The sequence below is a fragment of the Martes martes genome (genome assembly GCF_963455335.1).
Source record: "Martes martes genome assembly, chromosome: 17".
Classification (NCBI taxonomy): Eukaryota; Metazoa; Chordata; class Mammalia; order Carnivora; family Mustelidae; genus Martes; species Martes martes.
In genome coordinates, this window is record NC_137905.1 from 54,711,749 (window position 1) to 54,734,809 (window position 23,061).

Consider the following 23,061-nt stretch of genomic DNA (forward strand, 5'->3'; position numbering starts at 1 on the left):
TGGAGAAGGCAGGGCTCGAACTCTGCTCCCAGCCCCAGCCTTGGTTCCCCTGCTCGGCCTGGTCACCTCCCCAGTTCCTTCCCAGCAGGGTCACCTGTGCAGTTTCAGGAAGGATCTCCTCTGCCGGCCTCCCCCTCAGATTCTGTCGGTTGGTTTGGGCGAAAACAACACTGTTGTGTTAATTAAGGGCTCAGGTGATTCTCAGTGAGGCCAGCGGGGAGCCCGAGGGCTTTTGGTGGTTTTCTGGGAGTGGGTTTGTGGCTTTGGTCCTGGAGAGGTGACAGGGTCTCTGCTCCGTGAGTCTGGGAGGGTCGGGTCCCTGCAGCCCGCGGTTCCGATGCCGACGCTGAAGTTGTGAGTGGCGGTGGCAGGGGAGCCCTCCCTCCCCAAGAAGCAGGTAAGGAAAATGCAGGGATGGGTGTCCTCACGGGAGCTTTCTGAGCTGCTCCGGACGCAAAGGACTGGGAAGTTGGGCCTTTTCTGCATCTCCGGGTCCTGCCCGCGGGCGAGCGGTGTGAGGACAAGGAGCTCCGTTGCTGGATTTCAGGGCATTTTCTCCTGATGCAGCTGTGATTTCCCACAGATCCCTCGTGAGGACGAAATCTAGAGGTGGAGGCGAAGGCAGAAATGGCCGGTTCTCAGGTGAGCCTGGTGTCCCCGCGGAGCCGTGTCCCCTGTTTCTCCGCAGACCCTCGCGTTTAGAAGCTGCACATGCGGATGCCTCGAGTCCGGGTGCTTCTCGCTTCTGCGTTCACCTGTTTATAAGATCTGGTCAGAAGTGATACTCACGGTTAGGTCTGTAGAATGCTTCTCTGTGTCCCAGAGCCTCCTGTCCTGTGTCCCCAACCTGGCTTCGGTAGGGCATCAGCCGTTGTCACTTTGAATTAAAGTCCCGCGAGGAGTGACCATATTCCGTTGGTGGCAGATCCGTGGGGGAAGGTGTCGAGCCCGAGATTCCTGTGGCTGATGAGGTCTGGTCCTGGGATATCGGGGAGGGAAATCATTTCTCATTCGGGCTCGTCTGGATTCTCGATCAGCTGTGTGCAGCCGGGGAGGAAGGAAATGCAGATAAAAACTTGAAGGGTATGAGGTCCAGAAAAACTTGGAAAGTTCCCATTCTAAAAAAGGGTGCGTGTCTGTCTAGGTTTTTAGAACGTGAAACATATATTCTTTTTAAAACATACTGTAGGAGTTGTGCCTGGGGGTCTCAGTTGACTAAGCTTCGACTTTTGATTTCAGCTCAGGTCGGGATCTCAGCGTCCTGGACTGGTATCCCCGCTTCTGGCTCTGTGCCCAGAGGGGAGTCCGCCTGACATTCTCTTTCTCCCTCTTCTGCCATGTCCATCTCCTCTGAAATACAAATAAATTTTGGGGACCGAGGATGGTTCAGTTGGTTAAGAGTCTGCTTTCTGCCTTCAGCTCAAGTCGTGATCCCTGGGGACCTGGGATGGAGCCCCACATTGGGCCCCCAACGGGCCAGCATCCTCCTCTCCTTCTCCTTCTGCCTGGTGGGAGGCCTCTTTGTTTTCTCTGTCACTCTCTTTGAAATAAATAAATACAATCCTCTTTTTAAAAATTTTATTTATTTTTTAGAAAAAGAGTGAGAGGGTACAAGTCAGGTGAGCAGTGGGTAGAGGGAGAAAGCTCCCCGCTGGGCAAGGACCACCCCCCATCCCCTATGCAACCCTCCCCCCAACGCCCCTCCCCCACCCCTTCCCCAAGGTGGGAGGCGTTCCCAGGACCTTGGGTCGTGGCCTGAGCCTAAAGCTGCTGCTCAACTCACTGAATCACCCAGGCATTCCAATAAATAAAATCTTTAAAAAGAAGATTATATAAATCTTTAGTAATTAGAACTTTAAAAAGGACTAAACTAGCTATTTCAGGCACAGGGACGCTGTGGTGGCTCAGTGCGGAGTCTCTGTCAGTCGCCTGGGGTCCCTGATTGGCTGCAAGCCCGTCCAGCAGCGCTGCCGGAATCCCCTGGGGCACGACAAAGGCTGGAGACGTTAATTGAAGACCTAAGAGATCAGCAGGCAGGAGGGCACAGGAGAGCTTGTCTGCAAGGAGCAGTGGGTAGGGGGGTTTCTTAAAGGGGAGTTATTGGGAACATGTGGAACCTTCCCAGTTTGGGTCATTGTACTTGGTTTCAGAAGCCCATTGGTCTTTAGGGCCTTGGGAATTTTGAGGTGGGGCCCCCGCTGGATCTGTCTGGACTCAGCCAAGGGGTCACTGGGGCCCTCCCTCCACTCCTTTGCTCAAGCCTGTTTGCCTAAAAGCAGCCTCTACAGATCGTATAGTGATTGAATTGTGTATGTATATCCAGTGTATTTCCAAAATTAGGTTTATATTCTGAATTCCCGCTTTCAGTCCACAGGAATCACCAGGGACGGCGTGTCCTTTGATGTGCATTAGGGGCTGATAGCAATTTGTTTCCATTCATCTGATGGGAACTTCTTTATTGGCTTGGTGCTGTCTGCCAGATCCTTCCCTGAAATGTTCCTATTTTCCATCCTGTCATTTGTAAGGAACATAAGGTACTAGGCAATATGCAGAAACTATCACATTTCAGATGTAAACCTCTTTCATCTCGGGTAATCTTGCTTGTAGATTCTTTATTTCCTCATATCTTTCTTTCTTTCTGAACATATTCTCAGTTGAGAGAGAGAGCACATGAGTGAGGAAAGGGGAAGAGGGAGAAGCAGATTCACCACTGAGTGGGGAGCCCAACTCAGGGCTCCATCCTAGGAGTCTGGGATCACAGCCTGAGCTGAAGGCAGACAAGACAGATCCTTAACCAACTGAAGTATTCAGGGTCCCTTTCCTTGTAGTTTCTGAGGAGGAGAACAAAGTCAAAAGAGGTGTGGAGGGGCACCTGTTTGGCTCAGTTGGTGAAGCAACTGCCTTCTGATTGGGTCATGTTCCCAGAGTCTGGGGATCGGATCCCTCATTGGGTTCCCAGCTCCAAGGGGAGTCTGCGTCACCTTCTGAACTTCCCTCTCATTCTCTCCCTCAATGTTTCTCTCTCAAATAAATTATTTTTTAAGATTTTAGTTATTTATTTGACAGACAGAGATCACAAGTAGGCAGAGAAGCAGGCAGAGAGAGAGGAGGAAGCAGGTTCCCCACAGAACATAGAGTCTGATGTGGGGCTTGATCCCAGGACCCCGGGATCACGACCTGAGCCAAAGGCAGAGGCTTTCAACCACTGAGCCACCCGATGCCCCTCAAATAAATAAATTCTTAAAAAAAAAAAGAAGTGTGGATAAAATTAAATGTCCTTCAACTTCCAACCTTGATAAATACCTGAGAAAGGCAGAGTAGGACATTCCTCAGGGAATTCACAACTGCTTCAAGGTTAATGTTTTGTTGGATGCAAAAAGCAGCCTTAGCTTGACAATAGCCAGACTTCCAGGATCCTCTAATTCCTCTTTAACATTTGAAAGTTGCTTTGGAAACTTCTTGAACTCTATTCCCCAAAAGTAGCTTGGCCGCCCTCCTTCAAGCTTGGGGCCCCTGATAGGTATCTGGAGGGTCTCCTGACTAAAGTGTTACTAAACAGTGAGCGGCCTCATCAAAACACCAGGTGGGAGGCCCTGAGGGTCCTGGAAACTTGCTTCCAAATTCCTTAGAGCCTCCTGCTATCCTTCACCCCCTCCCCACCTGAAAGCATAGAACCAGTCACTGCTCACAACTTTCCTCTCCCCTTGCGTTAGGACCACAGTGTTTGTACCATGGGTATCTCAACAATTCCTTCATCATTCACTCCAGAACCCCAATATTTCACATGAAAAACATGTCAGGAATTTCTTGACCATTGACTCCTCTCCCACATCCCAACACTTTGCACTGGACAAGGAGGGCTGTCACCTCTGTAGTGGATAGAGTTGACTTCTGGGAGTGAAAGGAGTGAAAGTTCTCAACCAGGCAGCCCCCTGCCCCATAGGTTTTCTTTTACTCCACACTCAGATCATAGAGAAGGAAAGGTCCAGTCTGGGTCTAGGTGGTGACACTAACTTTCTCTTTCATCTTAGGGACCATCGTGAACTGTGTCAATGGCTACTTGGTGACTGTGGTATTTATTACAGGGACAGCTGACATTCAGGGATGTGGCCATAGAATTCTCCCTGGAGGAGTGGGGACGCCTGACCCACACTCAGCGGCAACTGTACAGAGATGTGATGTTGGAGAACTATGGACACCTCTGCTTCCTGGGTGAGGATGACTTCTTCCAGATTTCCCAAACCCCACTCAGGGTTGTTGTTGTTATTTTTAACTTTATTTATTTTTTATTTTCATTTTTCATTAACATATAATGTACTATTAGCCCCAGGGGTACAGGTCTGTGAATCACCAGGTTTACACACTTCACAGCACTCACCATAACACATATCTTCCCCAATGTCCATAACTCAACCATCCTCTCCCTCTCCCCCTCCCCCTAGCAACCCTCAGTTTGTTTTGTAATACTAAGAGTCTCTTATGGTTTGTCTCTCTCCCAATCCCATCTTATTTCATTTTTTCCTTCCCTAACCCCCAAACCCACCACTTTGACTCTTAAATTCCTCATATGAGGGAGATCATATGATAATTGCCTTTCTCTGATTGACTTACTTTGCTCAGCGTAATACCCTCTAGTTCCATCCACATCGTCACAAATGGCAAGAGTTCATTTCTTTTGATGGCTGCATAGTATTCCATTGTGTATATATATACCACATCTTCTTTATCCATTCATCTGTTGATGGACATCTAGGTTCTTTCCATAGTTTGGCTACTGTGGACATTGCTGCTGTAAACATTTGGGTGCATGTGCCCTTTCGGATCACTACATTTGTATTTTTAGGGTAAATACCCAGTAGTGAGATTGCTGGGTCGTAGGGTAGCTCTATTTTCAACTTTTTGAGGAACCTCCATAGTGTTTTCCAGAGTGGCTGCACCATCTTGCATTCCCACCAGCAGTGGAGGAGGGTTCCCCTCTCTCTGCATCCTCGCCAGCATCTGTCATTTCTTGACTTGTTAATTTTAGCCATACTGTCTGCCGTGCCCACTTAGGGTTTTATTCCTTCCCGTGAAGATTGTCTCTTGGAAGAATTCTCTTTGAATGATTGGAATTCAGATCCAGGCAGAGAGGGGAATAAGCAGGGGTTTGTAGATGGGGAGGAAAATCTTCATGATGCTTCCTTTTCAGCCTTGGCTTCTCCTTCCTCAAGGTAACATCAACCCTGATGTAGTTGAGTGGCAATTCTAAACACTTGGTGGCATAGAATGGCGCTGCTCACCTCTTAAACTGAAATTTCCCCTTCTCTCTCTTTTTTTTTTAATTTTTAAAAATTAAAAAAAAATTTTAAATATTTCATTTATTTGACAGACAGATCACAATTAGGCAGAGGGGCAGGTGGAGGGGGCGGGGAGCAGGCTCCCCGCTGAGCAGAAAGGCTGATGTGGGGCTCAATCCCAGGACCCTGGTATCATGACCTGAGCTGAAGGCAGAGGCTTTAACCCACTGAGCCACCCAGGCACCCCGAAATTTTCCCTTATTATCATGTCTACTACTTGGAAGTGGAGGTCAGGATGTGAGCATTGGAAATGCCTCCAGTGTTGGGCAACAGCTTTTGGGAAACCATTTTCTAGAATTGTCTAATATCGTCTCTACTCTACTGAACACAAGACTCATGGAAAGTTAGAATTGGCAGCAATAGTCACTTTCCCTTTTCCTCATAAACAGGTCTCCTTCTGTCAAAGCCAGACCTGATCATGTTTTTGGAGCAAGAGAAGCAGCTCTGGGATGTGAAGAGAAAGGAGACCGGAGGCTTCCATCCAGGTAGGTGGGAATGAATGAGGCAGATGACAGAGGGGAGGTCCAAGTCTGAAGGAGGAAGGTAGACCTTAAGCTGTGGTTCGAGTAGCTCTCCTTGAATGAATGTCAGTTGGAGACATGCCCAGTTTTCTCTCTCTCTCACTGGCTCCCAGAGGGGCATCTTTTCTCCAACATTATCGAGCTCTTGCATTCTCTAGGGATTCTCCTTCAGCTCCAGTGATGGTCCGTCACATCCACAGGGAGGGCCAGGAGACTCTGATTGGAGGTGGAGGGCCCCCCTAGTCTAAGAGCTTCTCCATTTCTGTGAGGACCCTGGGGAAATCTCCCTATTTTCTGAGGACCTGTACGCTCCGGCCTTTGTCAATTCTGGTTTTCATCATGAGACAAGTAGGTCAGGGTAGTTGTATGCACACTGGTTTAGTGCAGAGATTCCCAGAACACTGGAGACAGATTTCTAATGTTTTCTGGCTTATGCTTTCTAATGTTATGGAGGCTTTAATCTTAGTCTTAAAAAATTGACATTCAGTAACTTCATCAGATAACAAAGTACCACCCTAAAATGAGAAAATGCACTGCTTTATTTCCCTTCAAAATTTCTTTTTTCTTTTTTTTTTGTATTAAATATAGAAATTTCCACTCTATGAGTTCCATTCCTCAGTGGTGAAATAATGTAATGTCTCTGTTTCCTAGAATTCCTACATAACAATTTCTGTTGTGGAACTAGCACATTTAGAATGTGAACTTGTAGCCTTTATTACCTTATTTTTAAATAACTGCATATGAACTTCTTGTGACTTTGTCATGTGTGTTTTCACTTTATAATTAGTTTTATATGAGATTTAGCTCTGAATTTTTTACATCAAATGTCCCGCTATGACATGGGCATGTGCTTTATAAGAAGTGAGTTAGGCAATTAGTAAAATTCTCATGTATTTTATTTGTTCAAGACACAGAGAGAGAGAATGAGTAGGGAAAGGGCAAAAGGAGAGGGAGAAGCAGACTCCCTGCTGAGCAGGGAGCCCAATGTGGAGCTGGATCTCCAAAGCCTGAGCCCATGACCTGAGCTGAAGGAAGCTACTTCACGGACTGAGCCCCCCAGGGTCCCCAGTCCCCTATGTTTGAAATATCCTTGTGTTCAGTAATGCAGTGTTGCTTCATGGGAAATTAATCATGAGCTTTTTCTTCTACTTTCCTCAGAATGTATCAGAATTTAACCCCAAATATTAATTTCATATACACCGTCTCTCAGCATATTTTCCAACTTTCATGGTGTTTATTTATTTAGAAGTGAGATATTGTTCATTTCCTCTGTCTTAAAGAATGGATTATAGCATTACATTCTGTGTATGAGGAGGAATATATTAATAATGTAATACATTCTTTCAAGCTTTTTAAGTGTTCATAAAATTTTCATTTACACCTTTTTATGATTGATTTTAATGAGAATTCTTTATAATTTTATAGTCCATGAAGACATGCCAATCAAACGCTTCTTTTTCATGTGTACGTGGATACTGTTTAAAATTACAGTTATAGAGGGGAGCCTGGGTGGCTCAGGGGGTTAAAGCCTCTGCCTTCGGCTCAGGTCATGATCTCAGGGTCCTGGGATCGAGCCCCGCATCGGGCTCTCTGCTCAGCGGGGAGCCTGCTTCCTCCTCTCTCTCTGCCTGCCTCTCTGCCTGCTTGTGATCTTTGTCTGTCAAATAAATAAATAAAATTTAAATAAATAAAATAAAATTACAGTTATAGAGAAGTTTCTTTTTCTGTCATACATCAATGTTTTATTTAGAATTTCTTGGGTTGATTTTTCTCTTACTCTGTTTTCCTATTTTCCTAATAATGTGCTTCCTATGTCTGGTTTATTCCACAGTATTAGCTAGCTGTGGATTGGGTTTTATCTGTGTGTGTTATTAGAGGAAGAGAATTTTCAGCTCAGTGTATTTCAAGACCATGTGAGTGTAATTCATTCACTAATCTAACTCAAAAAAGAATGACCTTTATGCTTTTTGCCTGTAAATTATGTGTGTCTTTGTCCTGTATTTGTATGTCGCACATATATACTATATGACCCCTACTCTTTTTCTCCATGATGAGTGGTCAGTGAATGTTGTACTATGTCTAGGTGAGTTGTCATCAACACAGAATTCATTTCATCATATATTTGTGGGTGAATTTTTATTCTCTCTGCATGAGAGACATTTTTGAATTCAAAGTAATTTTCAAATGTTTTTATACTTCTGTATCATGTTTTGGTATGAAATATGAAAGATTTATTTTATCTTTAATTGTAGGATTAATACACATGATATGCCTTGGTACCTTTCTCATTGACTTTTGTGTCTTCCATGAGTATTTTCATTGTGGTTACCTTAAAGATTCTTTAAAACAACTTAGCTGCAAAACAAACTATTTAAAACTCAGTGTCAGTTACATAGAAAACTCTTCTTCCTGTCTCCATCCCTGTACCCCCTGCCCACTTTGTTACTGATATAACAAATTCTTACGTTGTGTACTTTATGACCTACATTGATGATTTTTTAAAAACAAAACTCTGGGGGCACCTGGGTGGCTCAGTGGGTTAAGCCTCTGCTTTTGGCTCACGTCATGATCTCAGGGTCCTGGGATCGAGCCCCTCATCGGGCTCTCTGCTCAGGAGAGAACCTGCTTCTATTTCTGCCTGCCTCTCTGCCAAATAAATAAATGCAAATCTTAACAAAAAAACCTGTGTAGCAGAAATAAACGTGACTGGTATCTCATTACAGTACTGAAGGTTTGTGTAATTGTCTACATATTTATGTTCAGCAGAAGGCTTTGTGTTCTTGTGTGGTTCAGTTTCTGCACAGAATCCTTCTGTTTCATCTAGAAAGACTTCCATTAATGGTTCTTGCAGGACGGATCTACTGGTAAAAGTAGAGGAGTTTTCACTTGGGAATGTCTTCATTTCTGCCTCTACGGAAAATAATTTTTCTAGGTTAAGTATTGTTGGTGGCTATTTTTCAGTCTTTGAGTACCTGAGTACGTTATGCCGGGCCCCATTGCTATTTGGACTGCTGAGAATCCTACTAGTGATTTTCTAGGAGCTCTCTTGCACAAGATGAACTGCGTTTGCCATTGTGTTTCTTTTGATTTATTTATTTGTTTATTCATTTATTTATTTATTTGACAGAGAGAGATCACAAGTAGGCAGAGAGGCAGGTAGAGAGGGGTGGGGAAGCAGGCTCCTGCTGAGCGGAGAGCCTGATGCGAGGCTCCATCCCAGGATCCTGGGATCATGACCTGAGCCGAAGGCAGAAGCTTTAACCCACTGAGCCACCCAGGTGCCCCTGTCATTCTGTTTCAAAAGTCTCTTTTCATCTGTGGGGTTTGGTGGGTTAATTACAACATGTCCTGAGTTATCCCATTCTTTGTATGTAGTCCACTGTATATACCATAGTTTTATAAGGAAGTAATTTGAAGAAATAAAATATTAAGGCAATCATAGTGCACAGACATTTACTGTAGTGCACTGGATTTACCAAGGTAAACTTGTCTGTGTAAGTGAACTGTTACTGATGAAAAGCACGTTATTCAGTGGTTAACTGCATTTGTTAGTAGACCTGAAAGGATTCAGGGGCAGGTGGATCCCTAGAGAGGGATCAGTATTTTCAGTGATTCTTTTTTTTCTTTTGACTCTATTTTGTACATGCAGATGGGTGTCCAAAGAAAGCCAGAGTAGCAGAAGTTTCATCAGATAAACTAGCCTTTTATCTTTTGTTTATACTGCTTTGATATCAAGGTACTGCTGACCTCACAGAATGGTTTTGAGTGTATTTCTCTATTTCAGGATTATAAGATTTTTTTATTGCTAAGATTTTGATAAAGATTGTTGTGAATGGTTTTTATAAATGTTAGTTTCTTTTTCTTGTCCTGAACCATGGCTCACCATCTAATGCCCAGGGTTCTACCCAATGATTGCTAATTGAACAAAGTCACTACAAATATAATGATAAGCCATAGCTACACAATTCTCCAGGACTATCGATCAAATTTTACCCTGTATGTTTCTCCTGTTGTTTTGTGGGCATAGAGAACACAAGCAGAGTTTTAGGGTTTTGATCTGCACAGAATGCAATGTGTCATATTAAGCTAAAAATTGATTTTTGTAGTCCCAGAACTAACTAGGAAGAAGCACGTGTACATCCATATGTGTGTGTACCTATAGCTTCAGAAGGAAAAGGAACCTTGGTTCAAACCAGATCATTTCCAAGTTTGAAAATTGATGATTTCCTAGCAAGCAAAGATATTCTAGATTCATAAGAGAAATAATTTTCTCTGTATTGTATTGAATTTATGCTTCCTACATCTTGTTTATCTTAGTTTGAGAATCTCCCCATGCGAATCGTCTCTTATGTAACTAGGTTTTACTCCTGTAGGATCTACTCTGTTTTCCTTATTCCTGTGTTGACCTGTTGCTTACCTACCTTGATAGAGATTTTAACGAGTTTCCATGGAATGACATGGTATTCAAAATTTAATTTATATGTGAGAGTAATTCTCCAGGGAGCATTATAAATTGCATGTAGTTAAATTGATAGACTTCACTCCTTCCTTTGCGATTGGAGAAGTAAGAGTTCTTTCAAGTTCTTCTTTTTCCTTCTGGGAAGTGACATCACCAAGTTGGTCCCTTTAACGTAAACATTTGATTAGGTAAAAATGTGGAGATTTCATGAGTCACAGGTGTTTTGTTTTGACGTTTATTTGAAGAGAAGAAAGATGGGACAGGGCTGGGAGCTGAGTAGATGTTCTAACTTATAAAGAACACAGTCTTCTGTTAGGAGTGATGGAGCAGCCCAGCGAAGAGATGAACCAGGTCCAGGGTGACACATTGGCCTTAATTCTTTGTGTGGGGAGAGGACCCCTGTCCAAGGCTACACTACTGACTCTGAACCTTGAAGGAAAAATTGTACTTCCTTTCTTCCCAAATCCTGTCCAGTTCTTCTGTCTCATCTCTATTTCGGTGATGGAGGCATCACAGCTGACTTTCCCTCCTGTGTTCTTAAAACCTCATTGTCGCTGCACTCCCCCTCCCACCTAAGCCAGGCAGGCCCTCGCAGGCCTTAGGAGTAGCTTGGAGTTTTCTAATGCCACTGTAAATCGTTGGTAACTGGATCACGTGAGGCCTATGTGCATTTTAAATACAGTGTTGTCACCACTGCACTGGAAGAAAAGCAAAAAGCTATCACTAGGCCACAGGATTAGTTTAGGCATTTGGCACTGGAAGTTGTGAGGCCAGATAAAACATGATTTTGCGACAGTTTGAGAGGAAAGTAAGTGCTATGGAAATGAAATATGGTGAACTCTTGAAATGGGAACAAGGATCTGGTAGAGCGGTCCCTTTGGTCATTGCAAGGCCTTAGGAAGCTACTCGTGATGAGCGAATGGAACCGAGATGTGTTCCTGGGAAATACAGTTGTCTGGGACATCTGATGCTTTTCTCATGATGTAATGTATTCCCTGCTGGTCCTGAGGACCAGTTGCATTTGGATGACAGAGATAATTGTACTCTCTGAGTCCCAGATGCATGGAGTGTCTGGAGGGGGGTATTGGTTGATTTAATCATGGTGGGTATAGCTTAAAGATGTCACATGACAGAGTAGATGTTGAAGACGAAGAAGGCTGCTGGATACTGCTAGTGAGAACCAGCCAGGTGTGTGTTGCGGTTCCACAAAGCATTGGTATCCCAGGAATATAACCCAACATAGGTCCGATCCAGGATAGATGGGTGACCTTGCAAGCATGATGACCCGTGGTTGGCAGGGCCCTCCCTCACTTCCACTCAGTCCCATGATGAATCTATTCCTGTGCTCTGATCTATGTGCCGGGCACCGATTCATTGAGAAGTAAATCACTAATTAACCAGGAGTGATCATTTCTGCTTCAAAACCCCTTCCCAATATTTGGGAAAGCTGTCCCTATGTTGTTTCAGAGCCCTTGCATGCTGTCCCTCCACTCCTCCTGACCTGAGTGAACAGAGGATTTTTCAAGCTTTATAACTGTGCTCATTTTAGGCAAAGTCAATTTTCAGGAGGAAGCCTAAGTTGAAACAAGTAATTCTATAACCTGAAGCCGTGGATTTTAGTAAAAATGCAGGGAAAACTTGAAATTTATGAACACCACGGATTCAGTGGTTTCTCGTACAAAATCCAGCCTTACAGCCAGAAGCAGATTGCACGTGCATTTCTTGTGAAAGAGGGAGCCATTTCCATGAATATGGTGGTGCGGTGAATTGAAGAAGGAAAAATAAAAAGAGGTCCAGAGAAGAGTGACTGGTCAATATCGTTATACAGGGATACAGTTGGCTTGAATGAAGAGTGATGGGAAGGGAAGGACTCCATGCTCACCTCTGTGTTCTTCCCCCTTTTTAGGATCCTTTGAAACGTCTTAAAAAAAAAAAAAAGAGTATTTATTTATTTATTTGACAGAGAGAGGGATCACAAGTACACAGAGAGGCAGGCAGAGAGAGGGGGAAGCAGGCTCCCTGCTGAGCAGAGAGCCGGATGCCGGACTCGATGCCAGGAGCCTGAGATCATGACCTGAGCTGAAGGCAGAAGCTTTAACCCACTGAGCCACCCAGGCGCCCCCCCTTTGAAATTCTTCATCATAATTCAGTCCTGGAATTGTGAGTGGAGCATACATTGTCGATGTAGGACATCAGTGGCACATTTGTGAAAGGTAGACGCTCAGACCCCATGTAAACTTCCAAATCAGAATATGACTTTTAAGATCTTCAGTTCATTGTCATATCCATTAACACTGGAGAAGTACACATCTAGCTCACCTACACTTCCATTATTCTGCTGTTCTACTCTATTTGATAACTGTGTCTTGTATGCCTTAAATCAGGATACGTGCTCTTCATTTCCCAGATTATTTTGGGTATGGGTTGTCCCATGACATCCACATGAAGTTAGGGTGGATTTTGATCTTTGTGCAAAAATAGCATTGGAGTTTTGGTAGAGATTGCATTTTCTGTAGATCCCTTCAAGATTTATTGTGTTTCAAGAATTCCAATGAAGGAACATAGATGTGCTTTCAGTTTATTCATTCCTTGATTCCTACACAGTACATTTCATTTTCCATAATTTCTGGTTTGACCTGTACCGTTATGTTAAATTGGAAGCATTTTTATTGGGGGATGTTTGTTCTAAAAGTTTGATGTCTCAGTTTGGGGAATTGTTCTTTGTTGTGTAGAAACAAAACTAATTGTTATGTGTTGGTTTGTGTACCATGTTTATAAAATCCATATGAGGTTTTTTTTTTTTAAGATTTTATTTAATTTGTCAGACAGAGATCACAGGTAGGCAGAGAGAGAGGAAGGGAAGCAGGTTCGCGGCTGAGCAGACAGCCCGATGTGGGACTCGATCCCAGGATCCTGGGATCATGACCTGAGCTGAAGGCAGAGGCTTTAACCCACTGAGCCACCCAGGCGCCCCTACATAAGTCTTTCTAAAAATCAAACATAGGTGAACAATGCAATAAGCAAGATTAGAAACAGGCTTGATTTTAAGAGGAGGCTGGAAGAAGCAGAAGAATGACTTTGTCACATAGAAGGAAAAATAAAGGAAAATACTGAATCTGAACAAAGGGAGGGAGAAGAATCATGCAACACGGGCTTTATTGAGGGAGCTCATTGCTTCCGTCAAAAGCAAGATTCCCAGGTCTTGGGCTTTTCTGTGCTGGGAGAGTGTTGATTCCAAATTCATCCCTCATGCTGCTTATTGGTGTAAGGAGATTTCCCATTTTTTTGGTTCAAGGTTGTAATTCATTCTTAATAACTTGTCTATTTTTAGAAATTCTGTTTTTTTCCCTAAAATTTCCCTTTTTGTTATTATGTAATGGTTTATGGAGTTAAAGCATCACCAGTTTTATTTTATTGATTGAAATGGACATTACGCTCAGTGTTCCATTAGTGTTAATCTGCTTTCTATTTTATTTTGGATTTTTCCGTATTTTGTTCCTCTACTAAGTTTCATTTAAGTCTCTTCCTTTTTTAATTCTTCTGATGGAAATGCAGTTGTTTATTCCAACATTTTCTTAACTCTGTATTGTATAAGATGAAAAAATTGGGAAATGGACAGCCTAGTAGGGAAAAATTGGCAGAAATGAACAATACAAACAAGGACCAAAAACAGTACAAAAATTAAAATGATGATATTTAGGGATTTCTATAATCGTGAAATGTGTGAGCAGAGATAATTTCAGTGTTTCTTTTTCAGTTTAGATTCCTTTACTCTATTTTTGGTTGTATAATTCTTCTGACTAGAGTATCCAGAAGTATATTCAAGGCAGTGGTGGGGTCACTTCATTACCTGCTGACCATAGAGGAGAGGCTTGCAGACCGTCCCTACTGAATAGGTTTCAGCTTTTCATACATCTGTGGCATTCATTAGCTGGAGTTTACTTCGTTCTCTACCTTGAGTGTTTTTAACATGACAGGTTGTCCAGTACCCCCATATTTGTATCCTGTCTCCCTTAATGTGATCATGTCATTTTTGACCTTTGTTCTGTTAATGTGGAGTCTTGAGTTTATGGTTTTCTGTATGTTGGAGCGCCCTTCATTCCTGGTCCGATTCCCACTTGATCATCCTATAAAAAGGGAAAATGTGCTTTTGATTCAGTTTCCTCTATTTTATTGTGGACTTTGAGTGACTATTCCTCACAGGCTGTAGTTTGTAAACTTTGTCATTTGTAGTGTCTTCATCTGGCTTGCATGAGCTGGGAATGCTGGTGCCACAGAGAGAGTGTTCTGCTAGTTTCTCTGATCGTCACTCCTTGGAAATGTTTGAGGAGATTTGCAGTCCTTTCTCCTTCAGTGTCTCTTTGAATATCCAGTGAATTCATCTGGCACATGATTTTTGTTTGTTGGGTTTTTTTCTTTTATTCCTCTTTCATTCAGCTTCATATTTGTAGATTGGTTGAGATTTTTTTCTACTTTTCTGAGTGATGGAGTCTAAATTGGTTATACTTTTTTTTTTTAAAGATTTTATTTATTTATTTGACAGACAGAGATTACAAGCAGGCAGAGAGACAGGCAGAGAGAGGAAGGGAAGCAGGCTCCCCGCTGAGCAGAGAGCCCCATGTGGGGCTCGATCCCAGAACCCTGGGATCACGACCTGAGCCGAAGGCAGAGGCCTCAACCCACTGAGCCACCCAGGCACCCCTGGTTATACTTTTTTGAAACTTACACTTGGCTTTTAGTATCAATTTGTGGTCCCTGATTATCCATTGTTGCCTCTTACAATTACTTTTATTTCTGTGGTCAGTTATACTGTATCTGCTTTCACTTCTTCACCTCTCACTTTAGTTGGTCTTTTCCCTATGATTCTTAATTTAGTTCATGGGCTGTCAGTGTTGTCGATCTTTTCTGACAAACATCTCTTCCTGTGGTTGATATGTTCCTGTCTTTACTGTACTCTAGTTGGTTCATTTCAGTTTTCTGTTTCAGTATCCATCATTCTGCTAATTTTGAGCTCATGTGACACTTTTACAATTATTAGAGATACAGGAAGGTGATTTGTGCTACACCATGACCATACCGCAGAATTATCTATTAGACTATGTGCTCAGTACATTGTGTGCCATGTTGTGTGTCCATGGAGAAATGAGGTCCTGATGACTCCTTCTCAGCCAACTTTCTGACATTGTCTGATTCACTTGATGCTTCTATATTAGAAGTCTTCAGTATAGGGGCGCCTGGGTGGCCCAGTGGGTTAAAGCCTCTGCCTTTGGCTCAGGTCATGATCTCGGGGTTCTAGGATCGAGTCCCACATCGGGCTCTCTGCTCAGCGGGGAGCCTGCTTCTCCCTCTCTCTCTGCCTGCCTCTCTGCCTACTTGTGATCTCTGTCTGTCAAATAAATAAATAAAATCTTTAAAAAAAAAGAATTCTTCAGTATATTCTTTTGAATGTAGTAAGTGCAGTGATTTTACTTTTATTTGGTATCTTTCAGCTGTATCTTCACATGACACCCAGAGTTTCCTGCTAAAGCAGAGCATAGAAGATTCTCTCCAGACATTATCAGTGCACAGATACAAACATAGTGCTGTTGAGATTTTACACTTACGTACAGACTGGGACAGTGATGGGGAGAGTGACAGGCATCAAAAAAATTCTGGACGATACACCCAAACCAAAGCCATGGTCCTTAATGAGAATCTCGCTGCCCCAAATGGTGAAGGATATAAACCGCCGTGGAAAACCTCCCTCTTTAAGTCAACTGTTTCTGCAGAGCAGTGGGTCTCTGTCAGCACAAGCTCCAATCAGATAGTCAACCATAGCGATGTGTGGACAGACCATTTGGAACGTCTGGAAAGTAACCTAGTCCATGCTGAGAATAATGATTTGAGCCATTTGGAAGATAGGACTGGCCTCACGTTTCAGTCAGATAATATTTCTGATCATCATAGAGTTAGAAATGAAGAACAAAGTGCTCAGTGGGATCCATACGAGAGGGGCTTCACTGAGGAGTCGACCCTCCGGAATGACCAGAGGCTTCTCACTGAAGACAGAATTGCTCAGTGCACTGAATCTGAGAAAACATTGAACCAGGGCTCCAGTGTTCACAGATGTGTCAGGGCTAGGTTTGCAGAGAACCATTATGAATGTGATAAATGTGGGGAAGGCTTTAATCCAGGCTCTAACCTCAGTATACATAACGATGTACTTTTGGGAGACAATCCTCATAAATATAATGAATGTGGGAAAGCTCGTAACCAGTCCTCCAGTGTTGGTGATCATCAGAGAATTCATGAGGGAAAAAACCTATTCAGATCTAATAAAGCAGGGACCATGTTTAGCCAGTCATCAAGTCTAAATATACATAACATAATTCCTAGGGGAAAGGAAGCTTACAGTTTGAAGGAATGTGCTAAATCCTTTGACTCCCACTCAACACTGTCTCAACATCAGCGAATGCATACTGGAGAAAAAATACACAAATGTGAAGAAGGTGGTAAAAGCTTTAAGGACTGTCCATCAATAAATGGACGTAGACAAACCTATACTGGAGAGGAACATTACCAATGTCAAGAATGTGGCAAGACCTTTAACCGCACTTCACAGCTTATTCAACATCACAAAATTCATACTGGAGAGAAACCTTACCAATGTGAAAAATGTGGCAAGAGCTTTATACAGAGCTCAGCCCTTATTCGACATCACAGAATTCATACTGGAGAGAAGCCTTACCAATGTCAAGAATGTGACAAGTCCTTTACCTGCCCTTCACAACTCACTCAACATCACAGAATTCATACTGGAGAGAAACCTTACCAATGTCAAGAATGTGGCAAGGCCTTTAACCGGAGGTCAAGCCTTACTGACCATCACAGAATTCATAGTGGAGAGAAAACTTATCGATGTAAAGTATGTGGCAAGGCCTTTAATGACAGCTCCACCCTTGTTGAACATCACAGAATTCATACTGGAAAGAAACCTTACCAATGTCAAGAGTGTGGCAAGGCCTTTATTTACAGCTCAAGGCTTACACAACATAAAAGAATTCATACTGGAGAGAAACCTTACCAATGTCAAGACTGTGGCAAGGCCTTTTACCAGAGCTCACATCTTAACGAACATCACAGGATTCATACTGGAGAGAGACCTTACCAATGTCAAGAATGTGGTAAGGGCTTTAACAACAGCTCAGCCCTTACTCAACATTACAGAATTCATACTGGAGAGAAACCTTACCAGTGTCATGAATGTGGCAAGGCCTTTAACCATAACTCAAGCCTTACTCAACATCGCAGAATTCATACTGGAGAGAAACCCTACCAATGTCAAGAATGTGGCAAGACCTTTTCCCGGAGCTCAAGTCTTAGTGAACATCACAGAATTCATACTGGAGAGAAACCTTACCAATGTCAAGAATGTGGCAAGGCCTTTAACGACAGCTCAACCCTTATTCAGCATTACAGTATTCATACTGGAGAGAAACCTTTCCAGTGTCAAGAATGTGGCAAGAGGTTTAACGTGAGCTCAGTGCTTACTCGACATCACAGAATTCATACTGGAGAGAAGCCTTACCAGTGTAAAGAATGTGGGAAGGCCTTTAATCAGAGGGCAAGTCTTATCGAACATCACAGAATTCATACTGGAGAGAAACCTTATCAATGTCAACAATGTGGCAAGGCCTTTAACCACAGCTCAACCCTTATTCAACATCGCAGAATTCATACTGGAGAGAAACCTTACCAATGTCATGAATGTGGCAAAGCCTTTAAGTGGTCTTCACTCTTTAATCAACATCGCAGAATTCATACTGGAGCGGAACCTTACCAAAGTCAAGAATGTGGCCAGGCCTTTTTGCAGCCTTCAGACCTTCCTTGATATCACAGAATTCATGCTGGAGAGAAACTATACAAATACTAAGAATGTGGCAAGGCCTTTACAGGCACTCAATCCTCACTAAACATCAGAAAATTCATACTAGATAGATAGCTTACCAGTGTACAGAATGTGAGAAAGGGGGCACCTGGGTGGCTCAGTTGGTTAGGCGGCTGCCTTAGACCCTGTTCCTGATCCCAGGTTCGAGCACTGCAGGAAGCCTGCTTCTCCCTTTCCCTCTGCCTGCCCCTCCTCCCTACTTGTGCTCTCTCTCCATCTCTCTGTCAAATAAATAAATACAATCTTTAAACAAGGAAAAAAAATGTGAGAAAAATCAGTTAAGGAGTGCTTACCCATTCATGCACATCAGAGAATTCATTTTGGACAATAACCTTGCAGATATAACAAATGTGACAAGGCCTTTGTCCAGCATGCACGTGTTTACTAAATAAAGAATTCATACTGGAATGACAGCCGATGAATACTATGGCAAAACCTCTAGCTGCAAACGACTGTTACTGGGCATCACAGAATTCATACTGGAGAGAAAATTATGGATGTATGTGAAGAAAATGCCTAAGGATTGTTCCCTCCTCACTCCATATCAGAGATTTTATATAGGAGAGTTAACGTACAGATACTAAGTTGTGTCTGTGGGGCACCTGGGTGGCTCAGATGGTTGAGCGGCTGCCTTTGGCTCAGGTCATGATCCTGGAGTTCTGGGATCGAGTCCTGCATCGGCCTCCCTGCTCCACGGGGAGTCTGCTTCTCCCTCTGACCTTCTCCCCTCTCATGCTCTTTCTCACTGTCTCTCTCTCCAATGAATAAATAAATTTTTTTTAAAGATTTTATGTATTTGACAGAAATCACAAGTAGGCAGAGAGGCAGGCAGAGAGAGAGGTGGGGAAGCAAGCTCCCTGCTGAGCAGAGATCCTGATGCAGGGCTCGATCCCAGGACCCTGGGATCATGACCAGAGCTGAATGCAGGGGCTTTAACGCACTGAGCCACCCAGGCACCCCTAAATAAAATATTTTAAAAAAATGTATCTGACCTCTCACTGGAACCCTGAACTTACTAAAATCATACTTATCATAAAGGAGTAAAAGTGTGAAATGTAAGGGCCGTGGCCAAGCATTTAACTGGAATTCAGTCCTTCCTCAGTATCTCAAAGTGCATACTAGATTCAAACCCTTGCAGCATAGTGAATGTGGGAAGACCTTCATTTCAGTATACATTGGAGCAAACACCAGAGAGTGCATTAAGGAAAGTTCATTGAAAGTTAGCATTGTTTAGAAAACTAATTATGTGAACATCAAATGCCAATATATGTAAGAGAAATCAAGCCAGTGGAATATATTATTCACTCTACTCAGACATTACTCTGTATGAACATAGTGATTTTAAGGAAAAATCAAACTTAAACACTTAGAAAATGTATGCGGTATTCTGTTGAACAGATTTAGAGGGTGGACTTTTACATACATATAAGGGATTTCGGTATTTTTTCATTCTTACATTGACCGCATTTGAGATTTGTGACTAACAGTATTAATCTGTTTTCCTCTGAAATCACTCCGGAAAATTCCTCTGTTCTTCATGGGTGTGTAAGACCATGTGGTTGGTTGTTGGTACATCAAAGATATTAGATGTCCTGGTCCATTAAGTAGGACTCATGCGTACCTAATTTTCCATGGGAGAGGACCGTATGATATACAACATATGAAGTACATCTCAGTGGAGATGGTGCTTACGGTTATAACATTGATGTAAGATTCCATGGGGTAGGTGTTCAGAGCACACACTTCTGCATGTATTGAAACTAAAAAACTTCCTCAATATTAGAAATACAAGGTTTTCCTGATTGTTGTTTAAGGAAAAAGAGGTTGCTGTCCACTAAACTATGAATGTATCTTCCTAAGTGCAATCGTTACAGTGTATGACTCTAGAACATAATATATTTTCAGTAATAAAACACTTTTAACATATGGATATGGATTTGTCATGAATTATGTGTTATCCTATGTCTAGTGTTCATCTGTCTCATTGAGGGTTGTAGGGTGCTGATCGAGTCAATCACCTGTTTGATACTGGAGTAAAACAATATACCTAGGAATCCATTTTCCCAGTGGTCTGAAGGTTTAAGGGATATGTGATTATGTTTTCGCCTAGTCTATGCTGTGGTTTTCTCCTCTTTGTGAATATGATGATATTACTGTGGGTGTATTACCGAGGTATGTAACATAGAGCTGTTGTTGATGTTTTAGCTCACGTACTCCATGATGCTGTTACTGGGCATTGATTTTGTGTAGCCAGTAGTTTTGCAGGGTCCTTGCACGGCCACGAGCCCTTCTCACGAGTGCATTCCCCAGTCAGCACGCTGCAGGGTCACAAGTTAGTAGGACGTGTGATAATGACATCTGCACTCCGACCTTGTGAGCCACCATCTCTCCTTTCTTCCAATGGTTTCCCTCCCATGTCTTACAGAGAAGACTCCCCCTCCCCCAGAGCTTCCCTAAGTCTGTTTTAGTCAGAGTGGCATATTCTGGATTTAGACTTGGGACTCTCTAGCACTGCACCATGGCCCCAAATGAAAGCATGTGCCCTGCACCCTACACTGAGTGTTGTTTTGATGTGTCTATGAAGTACACACGCACATATCACCATGCTATGTGTGTCATAGATACCCCGTAAGAAAGAAAAATCTATCCCAATAGGAGTCATGGGGTAGCCAGGAGAGACAAAATATTTAAGATGAAAAATTAGCATGTAGAGGAGGACAACTGTCCTGAGTTGCCCAAGTGACTCCCTAGCTGTGGAAAAAGAACTTCTGTTTTATGACCTACTTATCTGCAGATCTCCAGTTGTATTCGCCCTCATTTTTCTTCCTCTCTACATAGGAACCACAACCGTTCTCTTTTGCCTGTGGAGAGTGTGTCTTCAGAAAATGCTTCATTGAGATTAGACAGATGGAAAGCTGGTGGGTATTAAGACAATTAGCACGGGGATGTGGGATGTGAATCTGAGGAAAATTTGAGGAAGGCACCATCCTTAGAGAAAAAGGCAAGACCTATTAAAAGGAAATGTGAGGAACTCTTTCCCGTGTGGGGAGGGACCCGGAGGTGGCTCCCTTTAGTCACTGCAAAGGCACATGAACACATGTAATGGGGACAAGAAATGGCAAATGTGGGTTGCTCAGGAGTAGACGGTCCTGGTTTATCTCGACGATTTGATCGATCTCCTGTGTCTACCTGGGAATAATGCTGTTGGATGTCAGTGATGACTGTCCGTCCCCGGCCTAGATCCGTGACAAGGGATGGAGGATCTGGACAGTGGAATAGGTCGGATCAGCAAGGCATGTGCTGTGGTTGCTCCCTCATTTCCCAGGTAGGTAACCCCAGTCAAGGTCAGATCCAGGGTGGTTGGGTGATCCTTCAGGGAAGCTGCTGTGCGGGACCTGCCTCCCTTTCCTCAGCGCCATAATGGGTGTAGTTCTAGGGGCACCTGGGTGGCTCAGTCATTAAGTGTCTGCCTTCGGCTCAGGTCATTAGCACTGCATCGGGCTCTCTGCTCAGCCGGAAGCCTGCTTCTCCCTATCCCCCTCCCCCAGCTTGTGTCCCCTCTCTCACTGTGTCTGTCTCTGTCAGGGAAATAATTAAAAAATAATAATATTTAAACAGTATAAAGAAACTGGTGGAAACATTTATACTCTATTACTGTCTGCAAGAGCCCACCCCCGTCAGTGCTAAGCATACAACCACCTCCTTCAAACATGAAAAGTGTAGCTCTTAGGGGGTCTGGGGGATCAGTCAGTTAAGGGTCTCACTTTGGCTCAGGTCATGATGTCAGGTTCCCAGCACAGCCCTGCAGTGGGCTCCCTGCCCAGTGGTGACTTGGTTTCTCGCTCTCCCTCTACCCATCACTATGCCCCACCACGAGTGCCTCTCTCTCTCTCTCTCAAATCAAATAATCAAATATTTAAAAAAGGAAGAAGAAAAAAGTGTAGCTCTTTCTGAGCAGAAGTCCCAACCACGTGCTACATCAATAAACTTACTAAGTTGCAGCATAAATCATCACAGAAGTTCGTCCTGACCACTGTGCTGAAGGATCCGACAATTTTGTTATCCAGAAACCCAAGCTGGCTGCCATTCCTTTGAAAATCCAATGCATAGGGCTCGAGTTTTGATGGGAATGGAATATCTGCATTATTCAGGAGACGAGCCCCTTGGAAAGAAGAAAGACTCATGTTCAAAAATCAACTCCAAGGATTTTGCCAGGCCTTCAGAGTTTTAAGGGAGCTTGAGAACAGTGAATCAGGAGGAGGAAATCAGGACAGTCTGACACAGTTCATGGTCGCCTGCGGACTTACTGTGCCTACTACCGACGTTACAGAGGTGCTTGGAGGTTGCGTATGGGTCCCCAGGTGTGGTTGTGCCAGAAGGTGGGATTACCAGTCCTTTCTGGAAACAATGTGTGATGTATAGATATATAAAGAAGGGTTTAGTCCACCATTCATGCAAAGGTGCATGCAGAAATTTAAGGACTATTAAGTTGGCCCAAGAGGCCAAGGCAAGGTTTCAATTTAAGTTAGAAAACTGTCTTCTATGGGTGCCTGGGTGGCTCAGTGGGTTAAAGCTTCTTCCTTTGGCTCAGGTCATGATCTCAGGGTCCTGGGATCAAGCCCCAAATTGGGCTCTCTGCTCAGTGGGGAGCCTGCTTCCCCCTCCTCCCAGCTGCCTCTCTGCCTACTTGTGATCTGTCTGTCAAATGGATAAATAAAATCTTAAAAAAGAAAGAAAGAAAGAAAGAAAGAAAACTGCCTTCTAAGTTTGTCCTGTGATGCAAGTGGCATTATTTTCTTTATGCTGTGATAGTGATTT

At 43.3% G+C, this 23,061-nt stretch overlaps 1 protein-coding gene across 1 annotated transcript in view; it reads left to right on the top strand.

The window, feature by feature from the left end:
* Positions 1–18,498, top strand: part of LOC308358559 (uncharacterized protein) — a 29,352-nt gene extending 10,854 nt beyond the window's left edge. Inside the window, exons 2-5 of the mRNA XM_080828790.1 lie at positions 584–642; positions 4,086–4,212; positions 5,726–5,821; positions 15,806–18,498. Coding sequence (XP_080684916.1) covers positions 628–642; positions 4,086–4,212; positions 5,726–5,821; positions 15,806–18,186 — 2,619 coding nt within the window. The 5' untranslated portion in view covers positions 584–627 and the 3' untranslated portion in view covers positions 18,187–18,498. The remainder of the gene's footprint in view (positions 1–583; positions 643–4,085; positions 4,213–5,725; positions 5,822–15,805) is intronic.
* Positions 18,499–23,061: the final 4,563 nt, after the last annotated feature.